A 25,940-nucleotide genomic window follows, 5' to 3' on the forward strand; every position below is an offset into this window, starting at 1 on the left:
GGTCCGCGACATCAAAAATGTTGGGAAACACTACTCTAAGTCACTCTTTTGGTCACTCACATGTCTGCAAACTCTCTGGGTCACTCTTTTGGTCACTCACATGTCTGCAAACTCTCTGGGTCACTCTTTTGGTCACTCACATGTCTGCAAACTCTCTGGGTCACTCGTTTGGTTACTCACATGTATGCAAACTGAACCTAGCCCATCGCTCTCTAGGCAGAGACGGATTTATGATTTTACTGGCTGTGGTAATAATAAATTTTGTCCTTCTCCATTCTAATAATCTATTTGACCCACTCGTTCCTCAAATTTACTGCCCTGGGCTATAGCCCGCTTAACACCCCCCCCCCCCACCTCCGTAAATACGCCACTGATATATTCCTGTATCATGGTGAGCCTCTTCAATGTCACACATACGTGATCCCATGTGGTATCTAGACACATCCATACGAGACACTGACCGCCTTCGATATATATACATTATCTCATCAAAAATGACGTATATTCGCCGTTGGGAGCCCTTAAGAGCAGAGGGGCTCACTCTTTAAAAAATAACAATAACTCCGGAAAAGCATCTGTTCATAATCGATTAATGGGCCAGCCTCTCCTAAAAATTGTCTTCGACTGAGAATGAAGCCCACCTTCTGACTCCCTGCCACCGGCTTCCCAAACTGATTCCCATATGATCCAGACAAAATACTATGGTAACTAACCAGGCCCAGAAAATCAATTGATCCCTACCAAGCACAAGAGAGCACTTATTGCTTGCTTTGCTAGCTTACTGGCTGCCGCAGCACATATTGAAGAGTTTTAAAAGTACCTAAGGGTGTGGTTCTAGGAAGGGTGTGTTCTTCGTCCGCTACAACCACCACCACCACCACCGTATCGGAATGAAGAGCAAAGGGGGCGAACCACAGTATAAGTATTATAAGGAGAAATAAGAAGCAAAAAAAAAAATTGTCTTTTATTTTTTTTTATCCAGATGTAGGAAAGAGGAAAAGTTAGGAAATAGCAGCAGAGCGGCCCTATTTTCCTAGGGCTCGCGTGCAATTTATGCTCGTGACGTCAGAAGGGTCTTCCCCTCCTCCACACTTCTCTTCTTTTAATATATACGAGCGAAACTATTCATTCCGCTCCACCCTTACTCTTGGGAACCACGGATCCTCTCACTTTTACCTCACTTTATGCAAACGTCCAGTGTGATGGAGGTCACCAACTCACTGTCTAAGTAGTTATCCGTGTCCTCCCTTGTGCGAGTGACATTCCATGATTGGACGCTAAATTGCTAAATTTTTACGGCTTGGTATGACTGGATTGATTTCTTTCCTGGTAAGTAAGAGCTCTTTTATGAAGACTTTTTTTTCAATTTAAGTATGAATTGTGGTGTATTTAAATCCAATCGGGGCACGATTCTCGAAGGTTGTATAACTTAATTTTAGGGTGCCTCGAAATCGGGCAAGAACACCTCGAGATATTTCAAATCCTACTCTTATATTCCATAGATGCCACGACACATCGGAAAATGAGACTTTGAAATCGGGCCAGGACCACTGCGAGATATTTCAAATTCCAATCTTATTCCCATTGGTGCCACGACCTAGGAAAAAATTAGTAATCTCTGGAGGCTTTGATGTTTCGTAGGCAGTGCTGTTTGAACTTACAACGCGGTTATTGATATCAGTGATTGAGCTTACACTCATTCGGTGGATAGTCATAGAAAGCTTACTATGTATACGGGTTGTAATGAAATTGAACATTTCTGGATGCGTAAAAAATTGGGAATATCTGGATCCGTTTATTGCTAACCGATTCCAGGGCAGCTAGGCACTGCTGCTTCAACTTCCAAGACGTTGTTCATCGTTGAGCTAACACTCATTCTTTGGGTAGACATATACGTTGTATTGGAATTCCAATCAGAACAGTGATTCCCGCCGGTGTGTAGGGTAATTTTAGGGTACCACGAAAATTGATCGAAATTGATCACAGGGACGAAATTCATCACGGTGATGAAACGGGACAGTACAAGATATTTCAAATTCTAATTCAAAATGCCTTCTAAGCCTAATGCCCCGGCACATAGAAAAACTGGGAATTTCCGGATTAGTCTCTTACGAACCGATTCCTAGACAGCTAGCTCAATGAGCTCCAGGGATCCATCATAGATAGTTCATTTATGTTTAGTAAGCACAGCTGTTTGCATCATCAATGCTGTAATAGATATCAACGGGTTAGCTATCACTCGCTCCTTGAATAGTCATAAAACTAATATAGCTATAACTAATACAGCTAAACGTGCGCGATGTATTGAAATTTCAATCAGGACAATGATTCCCATTCGGTGTATTGCTAAATTTTAGGGTTTCACCGAAGTGCCTCGAAATCACGCGGAAACACCGAGAGTATTTCATATCACAATCTTATATTTCCATCGGAATCACGTACAGAAAAAGGGAGAATCTCTTTATTAGTCTCTTGCGAACTGATTTCCTTACAGCTAACTCAATGGGCTTTGATGTTTCATAGGCACCGCTGTTTGACCTTCCTAGGCTATACTTGATATCAGTGGATGAGCTAAAACCCGTTCCTTGAATCATCGTGAAATGTAACATAGTTTATTTTTGCTCCACACTCAATTGGGAACCGAGCGTCAAATCAACCACCCTTACTCTTAAGAATCATGGATCTCTCATTTTTACCTCACTTCACGCAAACCTTCAATCTGATGGAGGGCACCAACCTACCGTCTGAATAGTTATCCGTGTCTTTCCTTTTGTACGAGTAGCATTCCATGATTAGACAATAAACGGCTTTGTATGGCTGAATGTTTCTGTTTATCCATGATTACTTTCCAGGTGAGCATTTTTTGTGGACTTTTTTCAATTTAAAAATGAATTGCGGTGAAATTTCAATCAGGACAATGACAGCCTCTGTATAGAATCATTTTAGGCCTAGAAAAAATATTTTAAATCCTAATCTGATCACAATTGGTACCACGACACATTGACAAATAGGGAATCTCTGGATTAGTCTCTTACGCACCGATTCCAGAACAGCTAGCTCAATGGGCTTTGGGGTAAGGCTTTGATGTTCCATAAGCATTACTACAACAAGTGCAATTCTGACAACATAAATGCGTTAGGGGCTACACATACACTCAGAACACACATACCGGCACGTACCGATTGGAGTTCCATGATTAGACGTTGAATTTTGACAGTTTTGTATGAGTGAATGGTATTTTTTGTTTCGGTTAATCTATGATTAAATTTGAAGTAATTACTCTTTTATTTGAACTTTTTTTAATTAAAACATGTTGATTTATGAGTTGTATCGAAATTTCAATCAGGACAAAAATCCCTGCCAGTGTATAGCGTAATTTTAGGTTGCCACAAAAATGCCTCGGAATTTATTAGGGTAGTGGTTTTCAAACTTTCTCGTCACTCGCGACTCCCTCCCTCTTATCATGATTTGTCCGTGGCTCCCAAAAATAGCTTAGTAGATATTGTGCATTCATAAAAGAATCACTTCAAAGCATAAATAAGCGCACAAATCAATATTTCCAGCTCGTCGCAACGTTCTAGAAAAAGGTTGACGACGCCACTTAAGAGCTACGACGCACATTTTGAGAAGCACTGGATTAGGACTCAACGAGATATTTTGAATTCTAATCTTATCCCCCCCCCCCCCGACGTATAGAAAAATTATAAATCTCTGGATTAGTCTCTTATGAACCTTTGGGGACACTGTTTCAAGCGAATACACCTAGTTTGTTGGTGTTTCGAAGGCACTGCTGGTGCACGCACCACCAAGATTGTAATAGATATCAGTGTGTAAGCCGTTCCTTGGAAGTTCATGGTAATCAACAATTTTCTACATCTCCATAGCCAATTTGGAAGTAGGCTTTGAACAATTTTGTTGAAAGAGCCGTTCATTATTCAGATATTTATTTGTCTAACGTGAGTTGCTCTTGTCATCTATGAAGTTTCGGGACTACTTGAATTTATGATATTCTCCTCAATGGCGTCGGAAAGATCTAGCGTGGGCAGGAGAAGAACGCTAATGATGAAACGAGAAGCTTTCAGATGCAGACTGCTAAATATGAAAAATATTTTGTCAAGAACAGATTTTCAGGCTCACTCAACAGCTTAGAGACTATTAATGTGGTGGTCGGGTGGTCATATTGATGCACTCTCATCGCGAGGATTCGGGTTTGAACCCCACCGGTGCCATGGTGGTGGTCGGCTGAAGTTTTTTTTCTGTGTTTTCCAACTTCGACGGGCGAATGCAAGTTGATCTCCCCTTTAAAAAGGCTTGCCACAGAAAGCAACAGGTTTACAACGGTACAAATATTGTCATTACACTTCACTCACTTCCCTTCTGAAACATAGATGACAGCAGGGCCGCAACTAAGACTTTTGCCACCCGGGGCAAACATTATTGTGCTACCCTCACAACTTTAAAATTCGATAAATTTATAACACGGTGTTCTTTGTTCCCCCTGAAATTGCCACCCCCCTGAATTTTTCGAATTTTCGAAATCAGACTGTTCGGTGCACACATTCACACTTCCGGCACAACTCAACAGGTTGTAAATTGCCCATGGCAATAGACTTGGGTTGGGCTCTGTTTGAAACTAAGATAGCTTACAGAAGGCCCTGCCAAGCTAAGCATAGAAATAATAAATTCGTATTTTTCGATTTCTGCTAAAAATGTATCCTGGCTAATCAACGTTAAGACATTAGACAAGCGTTTCTTTCAATCTCCAGGCTAGGATTTATTCGACTCCTTCCTAGGGGCCGTTCAAGTATTACGTCATCATCAATGGGGGGGGGGGAAGGAGGGGGTTTCCGATTCGCTGACTTTTGATGACAAGGGGGAGGGGGGGTTTGGATAATGATTACGTAATCAACCACCCCTTATGAAAATATCAGTCAACCTGACAAGGGGGGGGGAGGGGGTCAAAAATGGCAAAAAATTTGCTTACGTAATACTTGAACGGCCCCCTAGAAAATTTAGCGTGGGGAGAAAAAACAAACAATAAATCAATAATAGAACTGTTTTCGGGTCAGAGCCATGCTGGCCTCTTCATCTATTGTATTAATTGAAATGGAAAAGATACATTTTTGTTTGATTTATGTTTTTCCAATACAGTCGGATCCTAAACCGTCCATGTATAACGACCTCCAATCAAAATTGTGCCTGAATGATCCGATTATCTTTCGTTAATTAGTGAAACTGGAATATAATTGATCGAGGAATTATCTGCAAATGAGATTCTCCGATTCCTTCTCGTGGAAACGAAAATTTCCCTTCGTCTTTTCAACAAAAGGGAAATGACAGAAAAAATAAATAGATTGCACTAGAGCGATCTGAGCATGCTTGTACGAAATGTACTATTAATCTTAACATGATCGCTGGACAAATGTCCTTTTTTTCTTTGCTTCTCCATGGAATAGATCGACTTGATCACGCAAAGGAAGAATCCGTCTTTTAATGTTCGTCGATACTTGCCATTTAGGCTGCACACTTATACCATTATCGTTGTCCAATGGCTAATTCCCGAACAGTTTGTTTTAGAGAAAAATTCCAACTGAGAAAAAATAATGTTGCGAATGTTGTCGGATATCATCTAAGAAGCCATTCAAGCCTAAAAATAATAATTTCCCAAAAAAGTTAATTGTTTTGATTTTTTTTTTTTTTTTTTTTTTTGTGTATTTAATTTGTACAGGGCTTCCGGGTCTCCTACATGTGATACCTAGGGGTGGCAATGCAACCAGTTTCCCCCTTTTTTTTAAAAAAAAGCTGAAAAAATGTCATATTTAAATCATGCCGTTGCCGTTGCTAGTTGATGCGAAGTACCGAGCACTAAGCTCTCGTCTTCGTCTTGGTTTCTCTACTTAGGTAGAGATATTGATCAGTCAATGGCAAAATGGTTGCTTAAAAACAACCACCAGTACATTTTTTTTTTTAATTATATATAACCCTTTATATATAAAATATTCTCACTAATACAAAACAATATCGATATACTGTTAACAATTTTCAGGGGTTAAAACATCTTCTACCCCATCAGATTACACTTACTTCCAGAAATAAATCTCGTCGATTGCAAACATTCCCAATATCTACAATATTAAACAAATCAGTTTCACAAAGTGATTAACACAGCATAAGTTTACAGCATATTTTGCGATATATTTCCATTTAGACAAAAAAATGATATGTGTATATACATGAAAAACTCCAACAATGTCACCAAAACCATTCAATATGATTTCTAAACATTTGACAAATATATTTAAAAAATATATAATTATAAAATAGAAAAATAGAGTATAAGGTTACAAATGGTCATCATAATTTACAGAACCTCAACACACTCCTCAGAATCATATTATGTAACTCTTGAACATTTGACAATTATATTAGATTAAAAAATCTAAGCTGATTAGGTCACATAACAAATGGTTATATAATTCACATAACGTTCATATCATATACCTTTCAATTAAAATTTAATTTCGTTTACATGAACTGATATATTACATGACTGTATTTACATGAACTAATCTCACTACACCAATATTAAAAATGGAATTGACCGGTAGTGATTAACATTTCCATCATTTCCAACATTTTACAAAAATTTGATGAAATTTATTTATAGTAATATTTATCTATACTATGCTGTGGTACATTATTAATAAAAATACAAGGTCTTTTTAATCATAACTTCAGTATGATTAACCTTTATTGCTTGTTCTACGACAATTAAAATTCCTTTCTAAAATTTGTAACCAAGATATTCTTTGGTCTTAGCTGTGATAATTTCTGTTCAGCTGGGTAGTTGCATGCTGAGCTGATAATATCCACTTCTGAAGCCTCTTGCTTCTCAAAGTACTTTTTGGCCAGTTTCTTTATATATTTGTAGATGGATGTAAAGAAAGGTCCTCCAGCTTTAACTTGCGATAACTCGGTCAGTTTTGGTCGTAAAATTTTGATTTTTTTTATTTAACGAATCAGTGCATGAAAATTGTTTTATGCTAAATTTTTTTTTCATTTATAGGACTCGAGGGGATTATTATTATTTATAAATGGCTTTAAGGATGTTGTCCCCGACAACATTTAAAAAATTTTCGATGTGAATACATTTTTTAAATCATCTGACGATACTAGTTACATTCGCAAAAACTTTTGTCTAACGAAATAATATAAACGCTCGTATCTCAAGAAGTGTTCAGGATGCATCAGTATTTCTGGTGTCTACGGGTAGATCCCGTTCATATAAATCTAATGATATCACTCGGATTTTAATACCTCTGAAGGTGAGACCAACAGACCCGCAGTTCGTAACGAAATTGTTTTACACTATATCTCGAGAGGTTCACAACGCAAATAATGTATAAGCCAATGGTCTGATAAGAATTTCGGAGACAAATGCATTGGTACCACTCTGGTACCTCTTTTACCAAGGTAGTTACCTTTTAATAGCTCTTCCGGTCTTCTCACCAGACCCGCGCCCCGTAACCCCCGGTATTCGTACCGAAATTATTTTACGCTATATCTCCAGAGGTTAGCAACACAAACAGAAGCTAATGGTATCGTCTGATAGGCATTTTTATGACAAATCCAATGATGTTACTCTGGTTTCGATATCCCGTCTGATCTTGGCGAAGGATCCACGACCCGTATTCGTAACGAAACTGTTTTACGCTATATCTCGGTAGGTCCACAACGTAAATACAAGACAATGGTATCATCGGTTAGATATTCTAAAGACAAATCCAATGATACCCTACGTATGTATGTCTGGACAACAGGGTCGGGGTCCGCATGCCTAACGACATGCCATGTCTCGAAAAGTTTGCAACGCACATAGAAAATAGACGTCTCCAAATGTAAATCCGATGACACTCATTTCATTATGTCAGTACCTACCACTCGATTCAAGGCACAGAAAACGTATTCATGTCAAAACGTGTGGCCGTGCCCCCATGACACATTCCTACCCCAATTTTTATTTTTTTATTTTTTAGTAATTGGAAGGTGTGTGTGGTCCTAACGTATTTACGTATTTATGTTTTTTTAATTGTGCTTGTGTTTCGTGTTCTTGCCGGTGATTATGTCATCGGTCCACATCACACTTTTATAAAGTGAAGGTGTGATAAATATTTGAATTTATCATGCTATGCACTTATGTCCGTGTGTCGTAGGTCTACCTGCTCTCTGTGGAGAGTTTTTAAATGAGAGACAAACTCGAATTTACGCCTTGAAGTTAGAAAATTAACATCAGCCGACCATCACTGTGCGTGATGATTCAAACCCATATCCTCACTATGAGAGTTTCCAGCATGACGCCCATACGACCGCACAGTGGCACAAGGGAGAGCACTGGCAGGGCTCTGAATATAAGAGCCTGTTAAGCGTCCTAGTGTGGGGAACTAATCAACAATCCTGACTTCGAGAGCCCACGTTTCCTTATTTTACCGTTTCTAGCTAACTTCAGGGCCGGGTATAAACTACCTTATATATATATAGTATATACTTATAATGTTTTGTGTTTTTTTCTTCTCCAAGCAGACACGGGGGTGAAGATGGGAATGGCGATCGCCCTTCCCCAAGAGCCGAATAGTATGGAGAAAATTGTCCCGTAAAAATACGAGTCGAATCACTACGAAACTACACAATTTGTCAAACCCCCTCCCCCGCACTGACATATCTCAATGGATCCGCGCTTGCTACTAAATAATATGCGAAAGTGACAGTCTAATTTCATTTGACCCTCCCCTCCCGCTTGAAACCTTGGGATATGCTAGCCCATGGATGAAAATGATCAGTGGGCAACGGGCCCACAGAGAGCTGTGGAAAAAAAACTCAGATGTGAAGAAATAAAAGTTAGGGAAAAAAAGGTGGCTATTTTCAAAACCTGATAGAACTGAGGATCCGGAAATCACCCCGACAATCCGGAAATTTCGCTCTGCCATGACCGTATGAGTGACCGTATTAGTACCCGTACTTACTTAGTTATTCACTCATATGGTCACTCACACACCCACTTGATCAGTCTTATGGTTATTCACGCATGCGGTCACTCACCCTCTCTATTGGCCATTCATACGGTCACAAACCTGATCACTCATATAGTCATTCGCTTGACCACTCATATGGTCACTCACTACTCGCTTAGTCAGTCTTGCGGTCATTCATTCATACGGTCACTTAGCCACTCACTTCGTTACTCACACGGTCAGGTCAGGCGAAATGACCGGAGTGAAATGTCGGCGGCGAAATTTCCGTAAAAAGATATAAATATCCGTAGACCCAACTCAAGACCCCCCCAACTCAAGACGGAGGCCGAGAGTCTGACCGGTGGGGTTCTGGAAATCCAATCTTATTAATAAAATTTTTGTTCACTCAGAAATCAATTCAATAAGTAGACAGAGGTCCTGAAATAAGGAGTTCCGGTTAACACATTGTTGGCCGGTCACGAATAATTTCAAGCAGGATATACTCGTAACCAGCCAACAATGCGTAAAGACGGTACCACAAGGAAAAAAAAAGAGAAATATCCAAATGGGGCCATGGGTCAGAAAGAAACACGTGTTAGTATTTTTTTGCCTAATTCGTATTTTCTAATTTTCAGTTAGTTTCTGACTGTCCTAGATCCAGAAAATACACGTCATTACAATGAAAAGGCATTGATGTACGTGAAAACTATCAAAATGTCTAATGTGATTCAATTCTTCTCAAATATGTTGAAACAATGGTGAGATGATAATAATAACAAACAATGATAAATTAATTTTACTATTTTTCATTAATGATGAGAAAAATCGATGAAATGGTTTCCGAGATTTTTTCAAGAATCATATGGGAATGAATTACGGAATCTCAGTTGTATTCACAATACAATATTATGCATATTGCCTAAATATATTATTCTTCAAGGATTCGTTTGAAATGAAGAAACATTTTCTATCGATGGGATTCTCCGAAAGAATTGAGAAATACTTCCAAGAAAAATAATATATTTTCCCTCCATGTATTTATATAAAAAGATGTTCCGGCAGAAATAGGCCTATGTCTTCAGTTTTAGATTCTCCGACTTGATCTTTTCCAATGACTTGATAACCTCGGGTATTCTTCCATATTTTTGTCAGTAAGGCCTCGAGACGAACAAATTTCGACCGGATGGACTTGGACAATCCTCCCAGACAATTTACTGAGACCAAGACATCCAATGTCTCAGCCATAGACATATTACTATCCTTAGCCTGCGGTCCCAGCTGAGATATTGAACCATGGCATGTCGATTCGGACACTCGGCTTTCGTCGGAGCTCTTTCAAGATACTAAGGAAATGCCCGAAAATGTAAGTTCTTACATATACAGGGTCTCATTACTTAATTTCTTTATCATCATAATTTTTTCAAAGTTTCATTTTCAAAAAGGTGTTTTAGCATTCTCCTAAAGTCATTCTTCCGCTTTTCCGGGGCTTAGTTCGTCCTGGACAAAGGTATGCTGTAAGATTTGGAGACCATACCTACACAGGGACAAAGACTTGGTTCAAGAGGTGCAGAGAAGAGCTACGCGTGTCCTTATTGGTACACGGGGCTTGAATTATGCAAACACCAAGCATGCCCCCCCCCCGTTCTGTCCCATGTGGGATATAGGCAGGCTAGATTGCGGCTGGGTCATGCTGGGAAAAAAAAAAAAAGAGTCCCGCCAGCCACCAAGACCACGGGCCGTTCGCCGGCCGGCATGGCGTCACCGGACCTCCAACCCACACAAAGGACCGCAAACACTAACACCAAACATAGCCCCAGAGAGACTTCATTTTTTGAATATGTTTACATTGGATGAACGCAGCTATCGGGGAGATATGATCGATGGACCATAAATTATTAGTACACCGTCAATCGACTGCTTTTACAAGGGGACACCCAGTATCGATTAATAAGGGACAATTGTAGGTTATGGTGTCACAGGGAATTTTTCTCTAATAGGGTTGTTAATAAATGGAATAGCTTACCCCCGGAGGTAGTAAATTGTAACACAGTTGACACGTTTAAAAAGAAATACGATGAACATGTTGGGGTAAATCGAGAAGCTATCCATACTTAGATTAAGACAACCATAAGTGTTCTTTATGTGGGCATTGTATATAATATTTATCATGTATATACATTGTTTGTAATTGCATTTTTAATTGGGTTGCTGTATTTTAGAAATATATGAAATCCACATTTGTTAGGGGCATCTTTTTCCTCAGCCACCTTGGTGGGCATTTTGCCTGCTGTGGCGTTGTATTTGTATTTGTACACAGTCCCAGCGTGCCCCAAAACCCAATTAGAGAGCTGTTGCTTTGTCTGTAATACTGAGGCCAACAAAATATATTCCCCATTTCCGAGTACGATATTCGATTTTAAAAATCGGAGGAAAGTTGCGGAAGAACTAACGAACAACGTTTCTTTCCCTTGCTTATTTATGCTGTTCTTCCCCATCTATCGTCCGAGATTTTTGATTTCAAATATCTCAGTTAGTATTGCATTTGGAATTAGATTATTCTAAGTGGAAGTAAGAGTACAGGGGGTCGTTTAAAAAGTTTATTTTGTTTTATTGACTATATAACACCTTACAACATGAATGAAGTATATGAGTTCTACACGTTATTTTGATACTTTCCGAATTGGAAAGTATCCTCTAGGATCAACAGTGCACCAGTAAAATGCGGCAAGGGATCGTCCTTTTCATTTTTTATTTACTCGATCACGCATGGTGAGATTAATAAAAAAAATTTAAAATATCACGTTTCGAAGGTAAAAAATTATTCATTTTAAATCATATTTATTTATGGAAGTTTCGAAATATTTTCCATATGGTATGTAGGACAGTTCCCAGACCCTTGAAAATTAACTTTAAAACGGCAAATTAACGTCCTCTACGATTAGAACCCTAAGAAAAAGAATGTCTTATACCAGAGGTCTTCAACCTTTCTGTAGTAGCGAGCACTGCGTACCCATAATCGAAAGAAGGGCACCCCTTACGGCATGTTTGACAAGGAAATGCATGAAAAGTCAGGATGATTTCAATGTTTGAATGCAATATGTACAAGGTGTTTGATTGGAACGTTGATCAAGCGCTCGCGAACACCAAATCACACAGTAGCATCGAGCAATCTGGGTGCTTCAAAGTGCTCGCGAGCACCAAATCAAACAGTAGCATCGAGCAATCTGGGTGCTTCAGAAAGCACCACGGTGCTCGTGAGCAATGGGTTGAAGATGCCTGTCTCATGCGAAGTATTTGTGTTTAAGCTAAAGGTATAAAGCGACTTTTACACGGGAAATTTTTACTAACAGAAATCTTAGTAATAGTATGTGACATTGAAATGGATAATTTATACAAATATAATTTTTTAGTCACATTTTTAGTGATATATATAATATTAGTGATTGTGAATTGTTGATTTTTTTCTTATTAAGACGTGGAACATTTTTGATATCTGTTATTCTAGCACTCAAAAACTGACGAAAATCGCGTATTTGGATCATGGATACCCAATGAATTTTGGGTAACTGGATAAATTTCTTTCAACACGGTATAAGGGGAGGTACAAATTCTAACAATTCAGTTTTTATTTTTATTGTGGGCGTGAAAACAATTTAATTTTTAATATTCCCACCACAATTACAGTTTAAGCCTTCTATAACGATACTCAAGAGACCGAAGAAAATTATATTTATGCAATATATGCCGTTATAGATGGAATATACAGGGTGTATAGCAAACACGGGGTATGACGTTTCACTGACGAACAGTCGATCCTAGAGAGACGTACTTTCAATCAGAAAAAGTTTCCACATAATGTGTAGTACTTGGATATGCCATTCATGTTGCAAGGGGTGGTATAGTTATTGAATTAAAAAAAAAACATTTTATACTGTCCCCATGTGCCCCAAAACCCAATTAACAAAAAAGCGTTGAATGCGGGTAAAACTATTTTTCCGCATTTAGAATTGTCCACATCATCCTTCGTTGTTCGAATTCGAATCTCAGTGAATATTGCACTTAAAAACATGGATTTGTATGTGTTGGAATCAGGAGAGACAGGGCAACTATTTTCTAATTGAGTTTTGGGACACACGGGGACGGCATAAAGTTATTTTTATTTTATTTTAATAATTATGCAACCTCTTGGAACATGAATGACATATGTGAGTACTGCACGTTATTTGAAAACCTTTTTATAATTGGAAGTATGCCTCTATAGGATCAACGGTTCGTCAGTAAAATGTCATACCCCGTTTGCTATGCAACCTGTATATTAACATTATGAGAAGTATATCGGGATCACAGAGTAATATTATTATACAGCTTATTATCTAGGGTACTGTTTTAAATAATCACATCTGCATTTTTCTGTTTCTGCTTATATTTTACTTCGATTTCAGAACCAACCGTATAATTTTTATATCTTTCGGACCCTTTTCGTGAAAAACCCAGTAAAAAATAAATAAAAATACAGTCGATTCCGATTATAGTGCAACTGGTTTGCAACTAACCCTCGGATGTACAAAACAAAATTTTCAGTCTCTTTTAGCTCATTAGTAACGGGTTTTAATAGCATATTTCTTTGCAGGGTGTCCTGTAAGTTTTAATGCGGTCTTTATCTCACCAACTGTTCGTCATAGAGCGATCATAGGTTGCGATTTAAGAAATGCTCAAAATGTGTTTAGTACTATCTCTCTGTAATCGTTTTGAGTATGAAAATAAAGTGTGTTAGCAAAATTAAGAAAACTAATCTTTTCATATGGTAACCCTGTCCTTAAAAACGCAATTATAAAGAATTGCAGTCTCTCCAAAAACCAAAAAAATCACGTTTTAAAGTAAATATTCGCTGCGATTTTGAATTCAAAATCAGAGAAAAGTTGGGAAAAAATAAAAAAATAACTTAAACGAAGGAAAGCCCCAGAGGAAAATTCAGAGAACTTTTTTAAATTGGAACCATACCCCCCTACGACGAATGGTTGATGAGATAAATGCTGAACTAGGACTTACAGGACACCCTGTATAGTAAGTACAATGAAAGAAAATGTTTCGGATTTAGTTTCAATAGTAGTGATTGATTGCGCACAATTTTAATTCGAAAATATGGTCATATTTATTTCTGTAATTGTTAAAAATTCGTAAAAACTTGATATGTATAATACTGTACTTATGTTATATAGGTACCACTAGTATCTAATGTCATTATTCAGTACGCAGATGATGGAAGAAGAGACGGATCATGAGCTGAGATTATATTCATGTCTACCGCTAGCTGACTTGAGCCGTTCCGTACAAAACTTACATTATTGTTTTGTTCGTTCGGCTCGAGTTAGTGAGCGGTCTAAAGCAGCCGAATTCAAAAGAAGCTACAGGATAAGTTCAAGATCATACAGGAATGTGGTCGCTTTCACCGTTGTTATGTACCGTATTTTCCTGCGTATTATCCGCGGATCTATACTTTAAAGAGATATTGGAATTTCTTAAAAATGTGAACTATCTTCAGTTTTTTATTTCCTTCTGAGAAACTGCAATAGTTATAAATATAGTAAAGTGGTTAGTATATAATGGCGGTATAATAAAAAAATATGTTTTGTGAAAAATAATTATTCAAGAAATTATATATGGCGAATACATATATACAGGGTGGTCCTGTAATTTCTAATCGGCTTTTATCCCCTCAACCGTTCCTCGTAGAGGCACGGTTTTAATTTAAAAAATGCTCATAATATGAAATGTGTCCATAAAATCAATCTTTATTAGTTTAAAGAGACAAAATACAGTGTCCGAGTCAGGGCCGTCTTAAGAGCATCATGGGCCACCGGGCCAGGTGGTTTTTCTGAGGCCCTATCTGGTAGATTCTAGAAAATTTTTATCAGATCTCATTTTCGAGAGGCCCCTTTTCTCTTGGTCCCCCAGGCCGTGCCTGGTTGGGCCCATGCGTTAAGACGGCACTGGTCTGGGTGTGATGTCACTCGCCGCTATCCATACAAAGGTTTTTAACAGCTATCTGATGCGAAGATATAGTTTGGAAGGAGAGAAAACCATGGGTTGTATATAAGATCTTCTATTCTTCCTCGGATAAGTCGCCACCTGGTGGCATTGTAGGAAATTGTGAGCTTTGACCTGAGTTAAGGTCCAACCGCCCATCTACGGTTCCTTTCAGTGCTCCAAGGAAAGATTGAGATGATCATTGCCTCTGTAGTCTAGTGGTCTAGGGCATTGGTTCGATTTCCCGCAGGGACAGTTGAATTTTTTCTCTCTTTCCAAAATATATCTTCGCATCAGCCAGCTGTTAAAAACCTTTGTATAAAATACAGTGTGTTACTAAAAAAAATCATAATTTTTATATGGACAACCTGTCCTAAAAAACACAACTAGATGGTTGTTGCACAGTTTCTACTGCGTTTAACAAAAACAAAATTCCATGTTTCAAAGTGCAATATTCGCTGAAATATTTGAACTTGAAAATTGGGAAATGACACCAAAAACTAACGGAAAGCGCTCCTTTGCCTTATTTATGCTGTTCTTCCCCAACTTTGACAAAGTTTTTAGTTTAAATATCTCAGCGAATATTGCACTGAGAAACCTGGGGGGTTTTTTTTTTTGTTTGTGGGCGAGAAAAAGCAGTGCACAACTTTCTAATTGGAAGCTATTGGACGGGGGACCGCATAAAAATTCAGATTTTTTATTTTATGACACACTGCATTTTTCCTCCCGAAACTGACACAGGGCAATTTCTGAATACATGTTCACCATGTTTTAAATTAGAACTCTACCTCTACGACGAACGATTGATGAGAGAAAGACAGAATTAGGACTTATAGGACACCTGTATATAGAATATTATTTATTTTGTAGCACATTATTTTGCTCATAACCTTGTAAAATATAAATCTTCCAGTATGCCTTCATTATGATTCTGAATGTATGTGAATAACAGATTACGAATTCAACATCTTTGGTTTTCTATTATCATGTAATGATGTCAGAACTATTAAAATATTATTATTTTTCCTTGTCAATCATCATTTTATTTGCATTTTACTTGGAATGATACCCGTATTTAGTTCCTCAACTCCACACAACCAACTGAGAAAATGTGCAATCGCACGTAGGTAGATCTCTACACATAGTGCACGCTGGTTTCCGATTCTGCTAATCCGCGCCGTCACGGATTGGTTGAAAACTTGAATTTCAGGTTTTTTAACCAATCCGTAGACTTTCAGAATCGGAAACCAGCGTGCACTACGTTCGCACCATCATGCAGTGTTCTTCAACTGCTGGTAAGCGAACCAGTGCTGGTCTGCGAATAAAATTCACTCAATTCCATATAGCTGCTACATATATATTAATAATTATCAATTAATAATTCTTTGATAACAGAGGTTTCCCAATCACCTCGATGTGATAATTTCTGCCGACCTCCGTTGGAGAAACCTCCACACGGATTATATATTTCAAAAATGCCTTCATGACCTTTTTTTCCTTCGTCGTAAGGGGTCATTCAAGTATTACGTCAGCATCGATGGGGGGGGGGGTGTGGGTCCGATTTGCTGACTTTTGATGCCAAGCGGTGGGGGGGGGGAGGGGTGTTCGGATGATGCTTACGTCATCAACCACCCTTTATAAAAAAATGAAATATTCTTAAGCGTCCCGAACACATTTCTAGATCATTTCAAGGATCCACGAAATATTTAGAGATCACTAAAGTGTCTCTCTAGCAGTTTTATGAATAGGGAGATTGTTAGTTCAGGTGCCCACAAACCACAGTTCTGGATGTCATTAAGTACTCTAGAACTGTGCCACGCGTCATTCAAGTGTTCCGTAATGATGCCGCGGATCACTTAAGTAATCTGGGAATGTGCCGTGGTGACTTGAGTGATGTAGAGCCGCACTGGGGGTCACTTACGTGCTCTAAAACTATGCCAACTGTCACTCAAGGGATTTCTAAATGTGCCACGGATCGCTCAAGTGTTCTGGGACTGTGTCGCGGGTCACTTAAGTGATCTGTGAATGTGCCGCGGGCCGACTTGAGAGATCTGAAAATGTGCCACGGGCCGCCAAAATACTCTGGAATTGTGCCATGCGTCACCTAAGCAATCTGTAAATGTGCCGCTTAGTTCATTTTTACAAAATTAGGTTTGAGGGGGCAGGCCACATCAGATACCGTCCTCCGGGTCACATTTGGTTCATGGGCCAAGGATTTATCATATGGCTTGGAGGTTGGGTCACAATGAATTTCTCAAAGATAAATTTTGAGTTCTTCAAATAGCATCGAAATTAACAGAAATTGATTATAAAAACATATAAAGGTGGTATTTCCTTTCGCAATTTTGATTAAAAAAATATTTTTTCCATTCAAAAAAATGTTTTTTGGTCGTTTGGGGGGGGGGCAGGAACTCTCCTATGTCCCTCCCTCCCCGAGTACAGTCTCTGATCCCACCAATATGTGATAGGAGGTGGGGGGGGGGGCAGAGATGACGAAATGTTGCTGACAAGGGAAGGAGTCAGAGTTTTGCTGAAAAGGGGGAGGGGTAAAAAATGTCTGAAATATTGCTGATGCAATACTTGGACGGCCCCTATAACGTCAAATATTCCACCCGCAACCTATATCCTTCCTATCCTCTCCTATGCCTGCGAAATTTGAGATCCCTATACACAAAGCAATATAGATAATCTGGAATCTATCCAAAATAAATCTACCCGCTTTATTTTAAACTGCTGGTCTTCCTCTGTTTCCGTCACACAGCTCAAACGCCCCAACTTAATATCCTTCCACTTACCTCCCGTAGATATATCGCTCGTCTATCATTACTTTTCAAAATTATCCACGGCTATTTTAACGTTGACACTATATATATATATATATATATATATATAACCACATTCTAATCAAATCTTCACATTTTCCCCCAAGACTCAATCATCTCCAAAAATTGAAACCTTTTTTTTGCATCCAAAGATTGCTTCAAATTTAGTTTTTTTTCCCCCTTACAATTATTGATTGGGGCAACCTTCCATCAAATACTGTAGACTGTACTTCAATATCTGATTTTGCATGTAGCATCAATCGCCTGTGTCAAATCCCATCACCGCACCCTCTTGTATAGGCCTTGGTCAAACAATATGGTATAAATAAATTAATATATATATACAGGGTGTCCTGTAAGTGCTACCACGACATTTATCGCATCAACCGTACGTCGTAGAAGAATGATTCCAATTTAAAAAATGCTCAACAGGCGTTCAAAACTTACGCTGTACCAGTTTTGAGAGTGAAAATACAGTGTGTAACAAAATAAAAAAAATCTAGATTTTATATGGTGTCTCTTTGCTCTAACTTACAATCAGAAAGTTATTGCCCTGTCTGTCCTGATGCCAACAACAACAACAAAAAAGTAAAATAAAAATGAATAAAATAATGTGCAATGTTCCCAGAGATATTCGAAAACGGAGGAAATTTGGGAAAGAACAGCGTTAAATGTGGAAAACCCGTTTTATCCGCATTTAATGCTGTTCCTTTTTAACCGTAATTATGTCAGTTTTTTGAACTCGAATATGTGAATATTGCACTTAGAAACGTGGAATTATTTTTTGTTGGCATCAGAAGAAACAGAGCTTTCTAATTGGAAGTTAGAGCACAGGGGAGGGACCGTGAAAAATTTAGACTTTTTACTTTGTTGTCCACTATATTTTCACTCTAAAAGCTGGTACAGCGTAATTTTTGAATGCTGATTTTTAAAATAATAAATAGTGAATGGATTTCATAACTTTTACGGTAATTATAACTAAGGCTCGGATCATAAAAATCCTAGCCGTAATTATAACTATAAATACAATATTCATTTTACATATTTGTCAGGTTTAACGTTCCTTTATTAATTTTTTAGTTACTACAATCAGCGATTTTGCCGTCTCACGCTAATGTTTTTGATGACAACTGGTGACGTCTCGTATCTACTGTATTTAAAATCAGTTTCCCTCATTTTTGGCAATGAATTGTGGTCATCTAGTCATTTGAATTCCCCTCCCCCTTCAAATACGTTTTCATTTACTGCGATAGGTAGCAGGAATTTATTTCCCCCACCCTTCACCTATTTTTGCAGTAATTAGCGAATTCATCATTAAAACTGAATTTTTGGCTCTAATTAGTGATATCTCGTATTTAAGATCGCAGTTTCTATCGTTTTCCTTGATGAGGTACGGTGAACCTAAATTATAAAGGAATCATTTTATATTGATATTAATAATATCAATTACAACAACTGAATAATTTTTCATTCAGTTAGAATAGAATTATCGAGTCTGCCTGCGGACCTACCTATGCCATCACCACGGACCACAGGTTTTGATAAACGTTGATCTAAATTATTATTAGACAGATTATCCTTACTCAAAGAGCAAGCAAAACATCGTTCATACTTTTTCCGTATGCGACAGTTGATGAGGGCATAAAGTGATGTGAGCAAGTTTCATGCGAGATATTTTTTGTCATTTCTCGGAGTTCTACTTATACCATAGAAAATACTGAGTTTTTATTCATCTTCATTTCTGTGGATGAGTGTTCGTTTCCAGTAAATATGGGTAAAATTGAGAAAAAATTGCGTGTGTGATGCTCTATTTCAATAATATAAACTTCTGAATACCGCAAAACAAATGAATGCATTAATTGGAGATGTAAAAATGGAAATTCCACGACTATGAAAATGACGCAAAAAAAAATTCTAATTTGGAATCTTCTCTATAAACTACTAGCCGGAAAATAGACAATTAATATAAAGTGACGCTGAAAGAAAGTCTTTTTGAAAAATCATTCAAGTAGAAATTGGTGCTTTTCCTCATCCCGAAAATATACAAATACAAATACAACGCCACAACAGGCAAACTGCCCAACGAGGTGGCTGACTTAAGAACATCATGGATCCCCGAACCCCTACCTACTACTGCTACACCACACATGCACCCCCCCCCCCGCGGAACCCCCCAACGAATCGGTACATGCGGGAATGTGCGTGTACGTGTAGTGCAACCTGACGTAAAGTTTGTTTCTGTGTAATGCTTGTTATGTGTAGTGCTGTCATCTGCCCCCAGTTTTACTAACTATGAGTGAAGTGTTATGGTTGAATGATTTACCGTTGTAGGACTGTTGCTCTCTGTGGCGAGACTTTTTAACGGGGAGATCGGCTCGCATTTGCGCCTTGAAGTTGGGAACCACAGAAAACCAACTTCAGCCGACCACCACTATGGGGTTCGAACCCGGATTCTCGCATCATGAGTCCGGCACTATAACCACTCGACCACCACAGCGGCATTCACAACATTAAGATTGAGAATATACAGTGCGCATATGGAAAATTTACGTATCGAACAATTTTTGTTTTACATATAGCCATATATAAAACAAAAATTATGCACGGTTCAAAATTTTTACATGCCTCCGGGTATGCCGGACTATTGTAGATTCGTTCAGCTGTGGTTTCTACATTCATAACGTAATAAATAAGCAGTATGAAATGAATTGCTATGGACATCAAGTTTTTGAAGGTTATTTTAATGGTTCAGGCTCATGAAGGCCGAAGAGACATCGTATTAACCGATGTGTTTCGCCGCATCCGTTTATTTTATTAGTGAGCGTGACTCATCAAAATAGCCAATTATTCTGTAAATTTTTAAGAAATTAATTTTTGGATAAAAGAAAACGATAGGAAATAAAAATATATCACCAAAATATTCGTAAAAAATGAGAAAGTGACATTAAAGTGAGTGATAGATGACGCAGCAAAACACAAAACTAATTTATCTTGGAATGTTTCATGGATTCGGGTTCACGAATTAGAAAGAAAAAAATCGTATTAACTGATATGTCATTATATCCGATTTTGCTGTAAGTGGGCTCAACTTTTTAAATATCATTGAAATGATAAAAATTACGGTAGATATTAAAAAAATATATTTTTCGGAAGAAAATAGAAAGAAAAAAAAACTGTCGTGCACAAAATAAAAAAAAAATATCGTCTATAATTAACAATAGGTGCCTCTAATGAAACCGAAACTAATTTTGATTGGAACGCGTAACTACCGAAACCGAAACTTGAAACGGACGTTAACTGATTTCAATGATTCAGCTCCACGGGAACAAAACAAATAAAAATGATTTTAACCGATATTTGACTATTAAATTTCACTCTAAGTTTAAGTTTAATAAGTTATAATTGGCTATGTTTAAGTTTTAAAAAAATCCAGAGAGAGATAAACATATTGCTCAAACGCTATCCATCAATTCAGAAATTAGTGTTTTAAATCATCAGCAGATGGCGCTAGTACAAACATTTTTCCTGGCGCGCTATTGTACGTAATATGGCTATTGGACGAAAACATGGCACATAGCAAACATGGGGTATGACATTTTACTGGCGAATCGTTGATACTAGAGGTATACTTCCTGTTAGAAAATGTGCCCAAATAACGTGTTGTACTCAGATACGTCATTCATGTTCCAGGGGGTTGTATAGTTATTGAATTAAAAAAAGTAACTTTTTATATGGTTCCCCCAGTGCTCTACCTTTCAATTAGAATGTTGTTGCCCTGTCTCCCCTGATGCCAACAAAAAATATTCCATGGTTTCTAAATGCAATACTCAGAGATATTCAAATTGGAAAAACAGGAAATTTGGGAAAGAACAGCGTTATATGCGGAAAACTCGTGTTACCCGCATTTAACACTATCAATTGGGTATCGGGCCACACAGGAAGTGTATAAAAAGTTAATTTTTCATTTTAATAACTATACAACCCCTTGCGACATGATTGACGTTTCTCAGTACTACCCTTATTTGGACACTTTTCCTAATTGGAAGTATATCTCTTATAGGATAAACGGTTCGCCACTAAAATGCCATACCTCCCTGTTTGCTATGCACTCTGTATATGATTACTGGTTACTCCAATGATGTTTCGAAAATTCCCCCCTTCCCACTACCAACAATGTCGAAAATCAGACTGAGGGCAATTGGACTGTTGCGGGAACACGTTGAAAACTCAAAGCTCTTCATTTTGAGGACAATCATCGGAGCCCCAGGTTGACGGATATCTAGCCCAGGCTACGGATTTATCTAATAATGGGGTTTTTTCAGCACAACGATAGATTTAATTGAAATCACAAAATTTAACAATTTGATGCTATATAATAATAAATATGTTAAGTTTCATTTAAAATGTTTGAATTTTCTTTAAATAGATTTAAAATTCTAGACCTGACAAGAAATTGTAAAGAAATTGTCGGCCCCCACCCCCAAGAGCTAATGGTGGCCGAATGAAGAAAAGAGTATACTGTTTTTTTAGGCCGGGATCACACTATAAAAGTTCGTTCATAAAACTTGAATTTCCTTCATAAAAATAAGTGCATGGGTTACATTCCGGTGAATGTAACCAATGCACTTATTTTGGTTGCATTTTTCAATTTTACATGCCGGTGAATGTAACCAATAGGCTTACCGGTTTTTGTTTTATAAACAAATTTTATTAAACCTTTATAGTGTTATGTATTATAGTGTATATAGTGTTATTATCATAGGTTGTAAAAGGCCGGGATTACACTATAAGTCTTGTAAATGCGCTTTCATAAATCTTAAATACAATTAATAAAGTGATCGGTTGCATTTGCTCGACCATTGCATGTAACCGACCAGCTTATTGATAATATTTTTTTCATGTTTTATAAAAGAACTTTTACACAGTTTTTACAGTGTAATCCCGGCCGGAAAACCGGGATTTTTTTGTCAGCTTGCGTTTGATTGTGTGGGTAGTATGATGAGAAAGAGAATTTTGACAAAATCGGGGTACTGGTCATTGGCTTACAGAAGTTCGAATGAAATTTAAATTTTTCACAAGAATAAACAAAGCCACGATTTAAAATTATCGCACAATGATAGTTTTAATTTGAGTAAATAAGTACTGAAAAACTTGAAGTTTAATTCATGAAATTTGATACACGTATTCACCCGCCATTCACATTTTTAGAAATAGTCCATTCCTGTTTGAGCAGGGACCGGCCTTCGAGGGATAGGGGGAGGGTATAGATAGCTTCTTCGAAAATTTTTTTTTTTGTTTATACCAACCTCCAAACAAAAAAAAACAAATTAACAAAAACCGATTAAAATAGCATATAAAGGGCATTTTCTTTCGATATTTTACCTTTTCTATCCGAAAATATATTTAGAAAAAATTGGTCATCTTTGGGGGGGGGGGGGGAGAATGGAGCTTTTACCCCCTCCCTCTACCCTGTGAATGTCCGTCTTTGAATGACCTTTTCCAAGTGGTGAACCAGTTAAAATTCCTTAAATCTTTTTGCCAGAGATGCTCCCCCCTCAAGGGCTACATTCTTTCTTGCGACAGAGCCTGGGTGTCTGGTGGCGTGTTTCTCCCGTTAAAATTTCTTATAAAATAAGTCTGGTACTGAGGTTTTATTTGCTACAAGGAAAGAAATTACACCATTTTGGCATAACTACAGTATATCAGTTTGTAATTCTTACACTAATGGTGGTATTCACACCAACAGAGTTTAAACTATAGTCGCTGTGGTGGTCGAGTGGTCACAGTGACAGACCCCAAATTTGAACACCACAGCCGCGGTCAGCTGAAGTTGGATTTCCGTGGTTCCCATCCTTGAGGTGGGAATGACAGCCAATCTCCCCATTAAAAAGTCTTGTAGCAGAGAACAACAGGTCTACAACGATACAATTATTCAATCATCACACTTCACTCATAGTTAGAAAAAACTGAGGACAGATGGCGGCACTACACATAACAAGCATTACACAGAAACAAACTTCTGTGTATTGCATGTAATTCTCATTAGGTTCCCTACATGTACACGCACATTCCAACATGTACCAATTCATTAGAAGTTCTGTGGAGGGATAAATGTAATGTAACATGAGGGGCCCGTGGGAGCACCATAAAGTTCTCCACCACCGTTAAAGAAATAAATGTGTGATATGTTTTTATTTTAAATAATTAGTTAAATGTTTTAAGTGAAATATTTACCTGCATGCCAATGGTGAGCCATGGACTACATTATGGTTGATAATGTCATGAAATTATTCATCTGCAATAGAACTAATGTTGATCCTGGCTAGATGTTCAATTTTTACAATTATGTTGATGCCAGGTTCCGAATATCATAATCAATGTTGTAAAAATACATAAGCGCATGTAAACTAGTTTTTCTCTGTCCAATATATGTTAATTTCAATGCCAAATGAGTCTGCAGTGGATTTTTTACAGTGAATTCACATGACAGGGAAATTTCCTGTATAACTGGTGTATGTGTTGTGAAGACTCAATCATTTGCTTTCATATAAAGATTCACATGATATAAAACTAACTCTCCTGAGTGCCTGGGCACTTCCTGAATCGTCTGAGTCCTGCATTGGTAGCCAGCCCTCGAAATCAGCCAGAAATGAGTTTCCTTCCGGAAATTTTCATCTGTACTTCACCTGAGATCTTGCGAACCTTGACGATCACATAAAGTATTGGATTATCTCTGGTTTCTTTGGCAGGAGAGATGTGGATCCATAATGGACTCTACTAACAGAAACTGGCATGGCTTCATGAATGCAGAGATGGTTCCTGTGCAACAAACTCTCAAGTAATATTCTAGTCAGACAGATCTGGTGAGTCCGTTCAAATTCTAATTAATTTCATTAAAATTCTGGAGATATAAGAATTTTTCGGGAGTCTAGGAGATGGAATAGATATTCGGGTGCTTTGGCAGCTATGACATACTGTGCCAGCAAATTACTTTGCTTTCTGTGATCATTTTTGCTGCTTATTCCACTTCTTGACACAAATAGGTTTAATGATGTTTTAATATTTTAATGATCCAAGCAAACAGAAAGAAATTTATTTTCACAAGCGAAACACACGGTGAATGAATAGAAAAATAAGTTTAATGAATAGTAATGGTTTTTGAAAAAGACAATACTATCAGAATATCAATTAATTTCTGTGGCCAAGTATTATCAATCTTTAAAAAAATTGCCATAATTGTATTTCAGTTGACTCCAAACTGCCATTATTTTATAGTGTAACATTTAAACCACTATAAAGAAAGGCAGATCAAATTCATTTGTAATTCTACATAACTAAGATTCTATTGGAAATATACACACAAAGCGAGTCACAACCTTGTTTCCAAAAATATCAATATTCAATTTCACGTGGAAAGTACAGTAATTATAAAGTGCCACCACAGATTAGCAATCTGGACAAACAATAAACAATATCGTCAGTCACAAGGGGAGAAAAAAAAATTCAAATGGTGGGTAACATACATAATACAAGATCCTCTTGAAATCTCGACAAGAAGATATGAGAGAGAAGAAAAAATATCATACAACATAAGACAGTTTTCTAGCCATTAACTGCATTTATTTTTTGGCAATACCACTGGAAATTTCGGCGGAGAAAAGTGTCATTGATAGAAAAAAAATTCTACAGCACCAGCTCATTTTTCACTTTGTTGATAATCAAACCTGAACATCGTTCTTGACTATATTTACACTAATAATGATGAAACTATGCGCAGGGAAAAAACAGATGAGGATCGGATGGATATGAAATCAGAGTATCGTTTTCGTCATGATCTCGTACACCATGAGCCGCCTGAAATAAGGCATGTTTGCCTGGAAAGAAATAAATAATCAATACCTGAAAAAAAAAATGAATATAACACACTGACTGTACTTAAAATTAATACTAGAATTTTTTTACATAGTCAGAAACTTGCATTCAGAGCAGGGTATGGTAAAAATTTTAGTGGTTAATTATATATGAAATTTCATTTCCAGTCGGTAAATTACTATCAAACCTAAGACAGCCATGATATATGGTG

At 37.6% G+C, this 25,940-nt stretch overlaps 1 protein-coding gene across 2 annotated transcripts in view; it reads right to left on the minus strand.

The window, feature by feature from the left end:
* Positions 1-24,978: 24,978 nt before the first annotated feature.
* Positions 24,979-25,940, minus strand: part of LOC149078497 (uncharacterized) — a 76,716-nt gene continuing 75,754 nt past the window's right edge. For both annotated transcript variants that reach the window (XM_089240609.1, XM_089240608.1), the window contains exon 19: positions 24,979-25,731. In XM_089240609.1, coding sequence (XP_089096735.1) covers positions 25,669-25,731 — 63 coding nt within the window. In that variant the 3' untranslated portion in view covers positions 24,979-25,668. The remainder of the gene's footprint in view (positions 25,732-25,940) is intronic.

Source organism: Pholcus phalangioides, unplaced genomic scaffold (assembly GCF_987345545.1).
Source record: "Pholcus phalangioides strain wild (caught in Gottingen) unplaced genomic scaffold, Ppha-v1.0 ptg000013l_1, whole genome shotgun sequence".
Lineage (NCBI taxonomy): Eukaryota > Metazoa > Arthropoda > Arachnida > Araneae > Pholcidae > Pholcus > Pholcus phalangioides.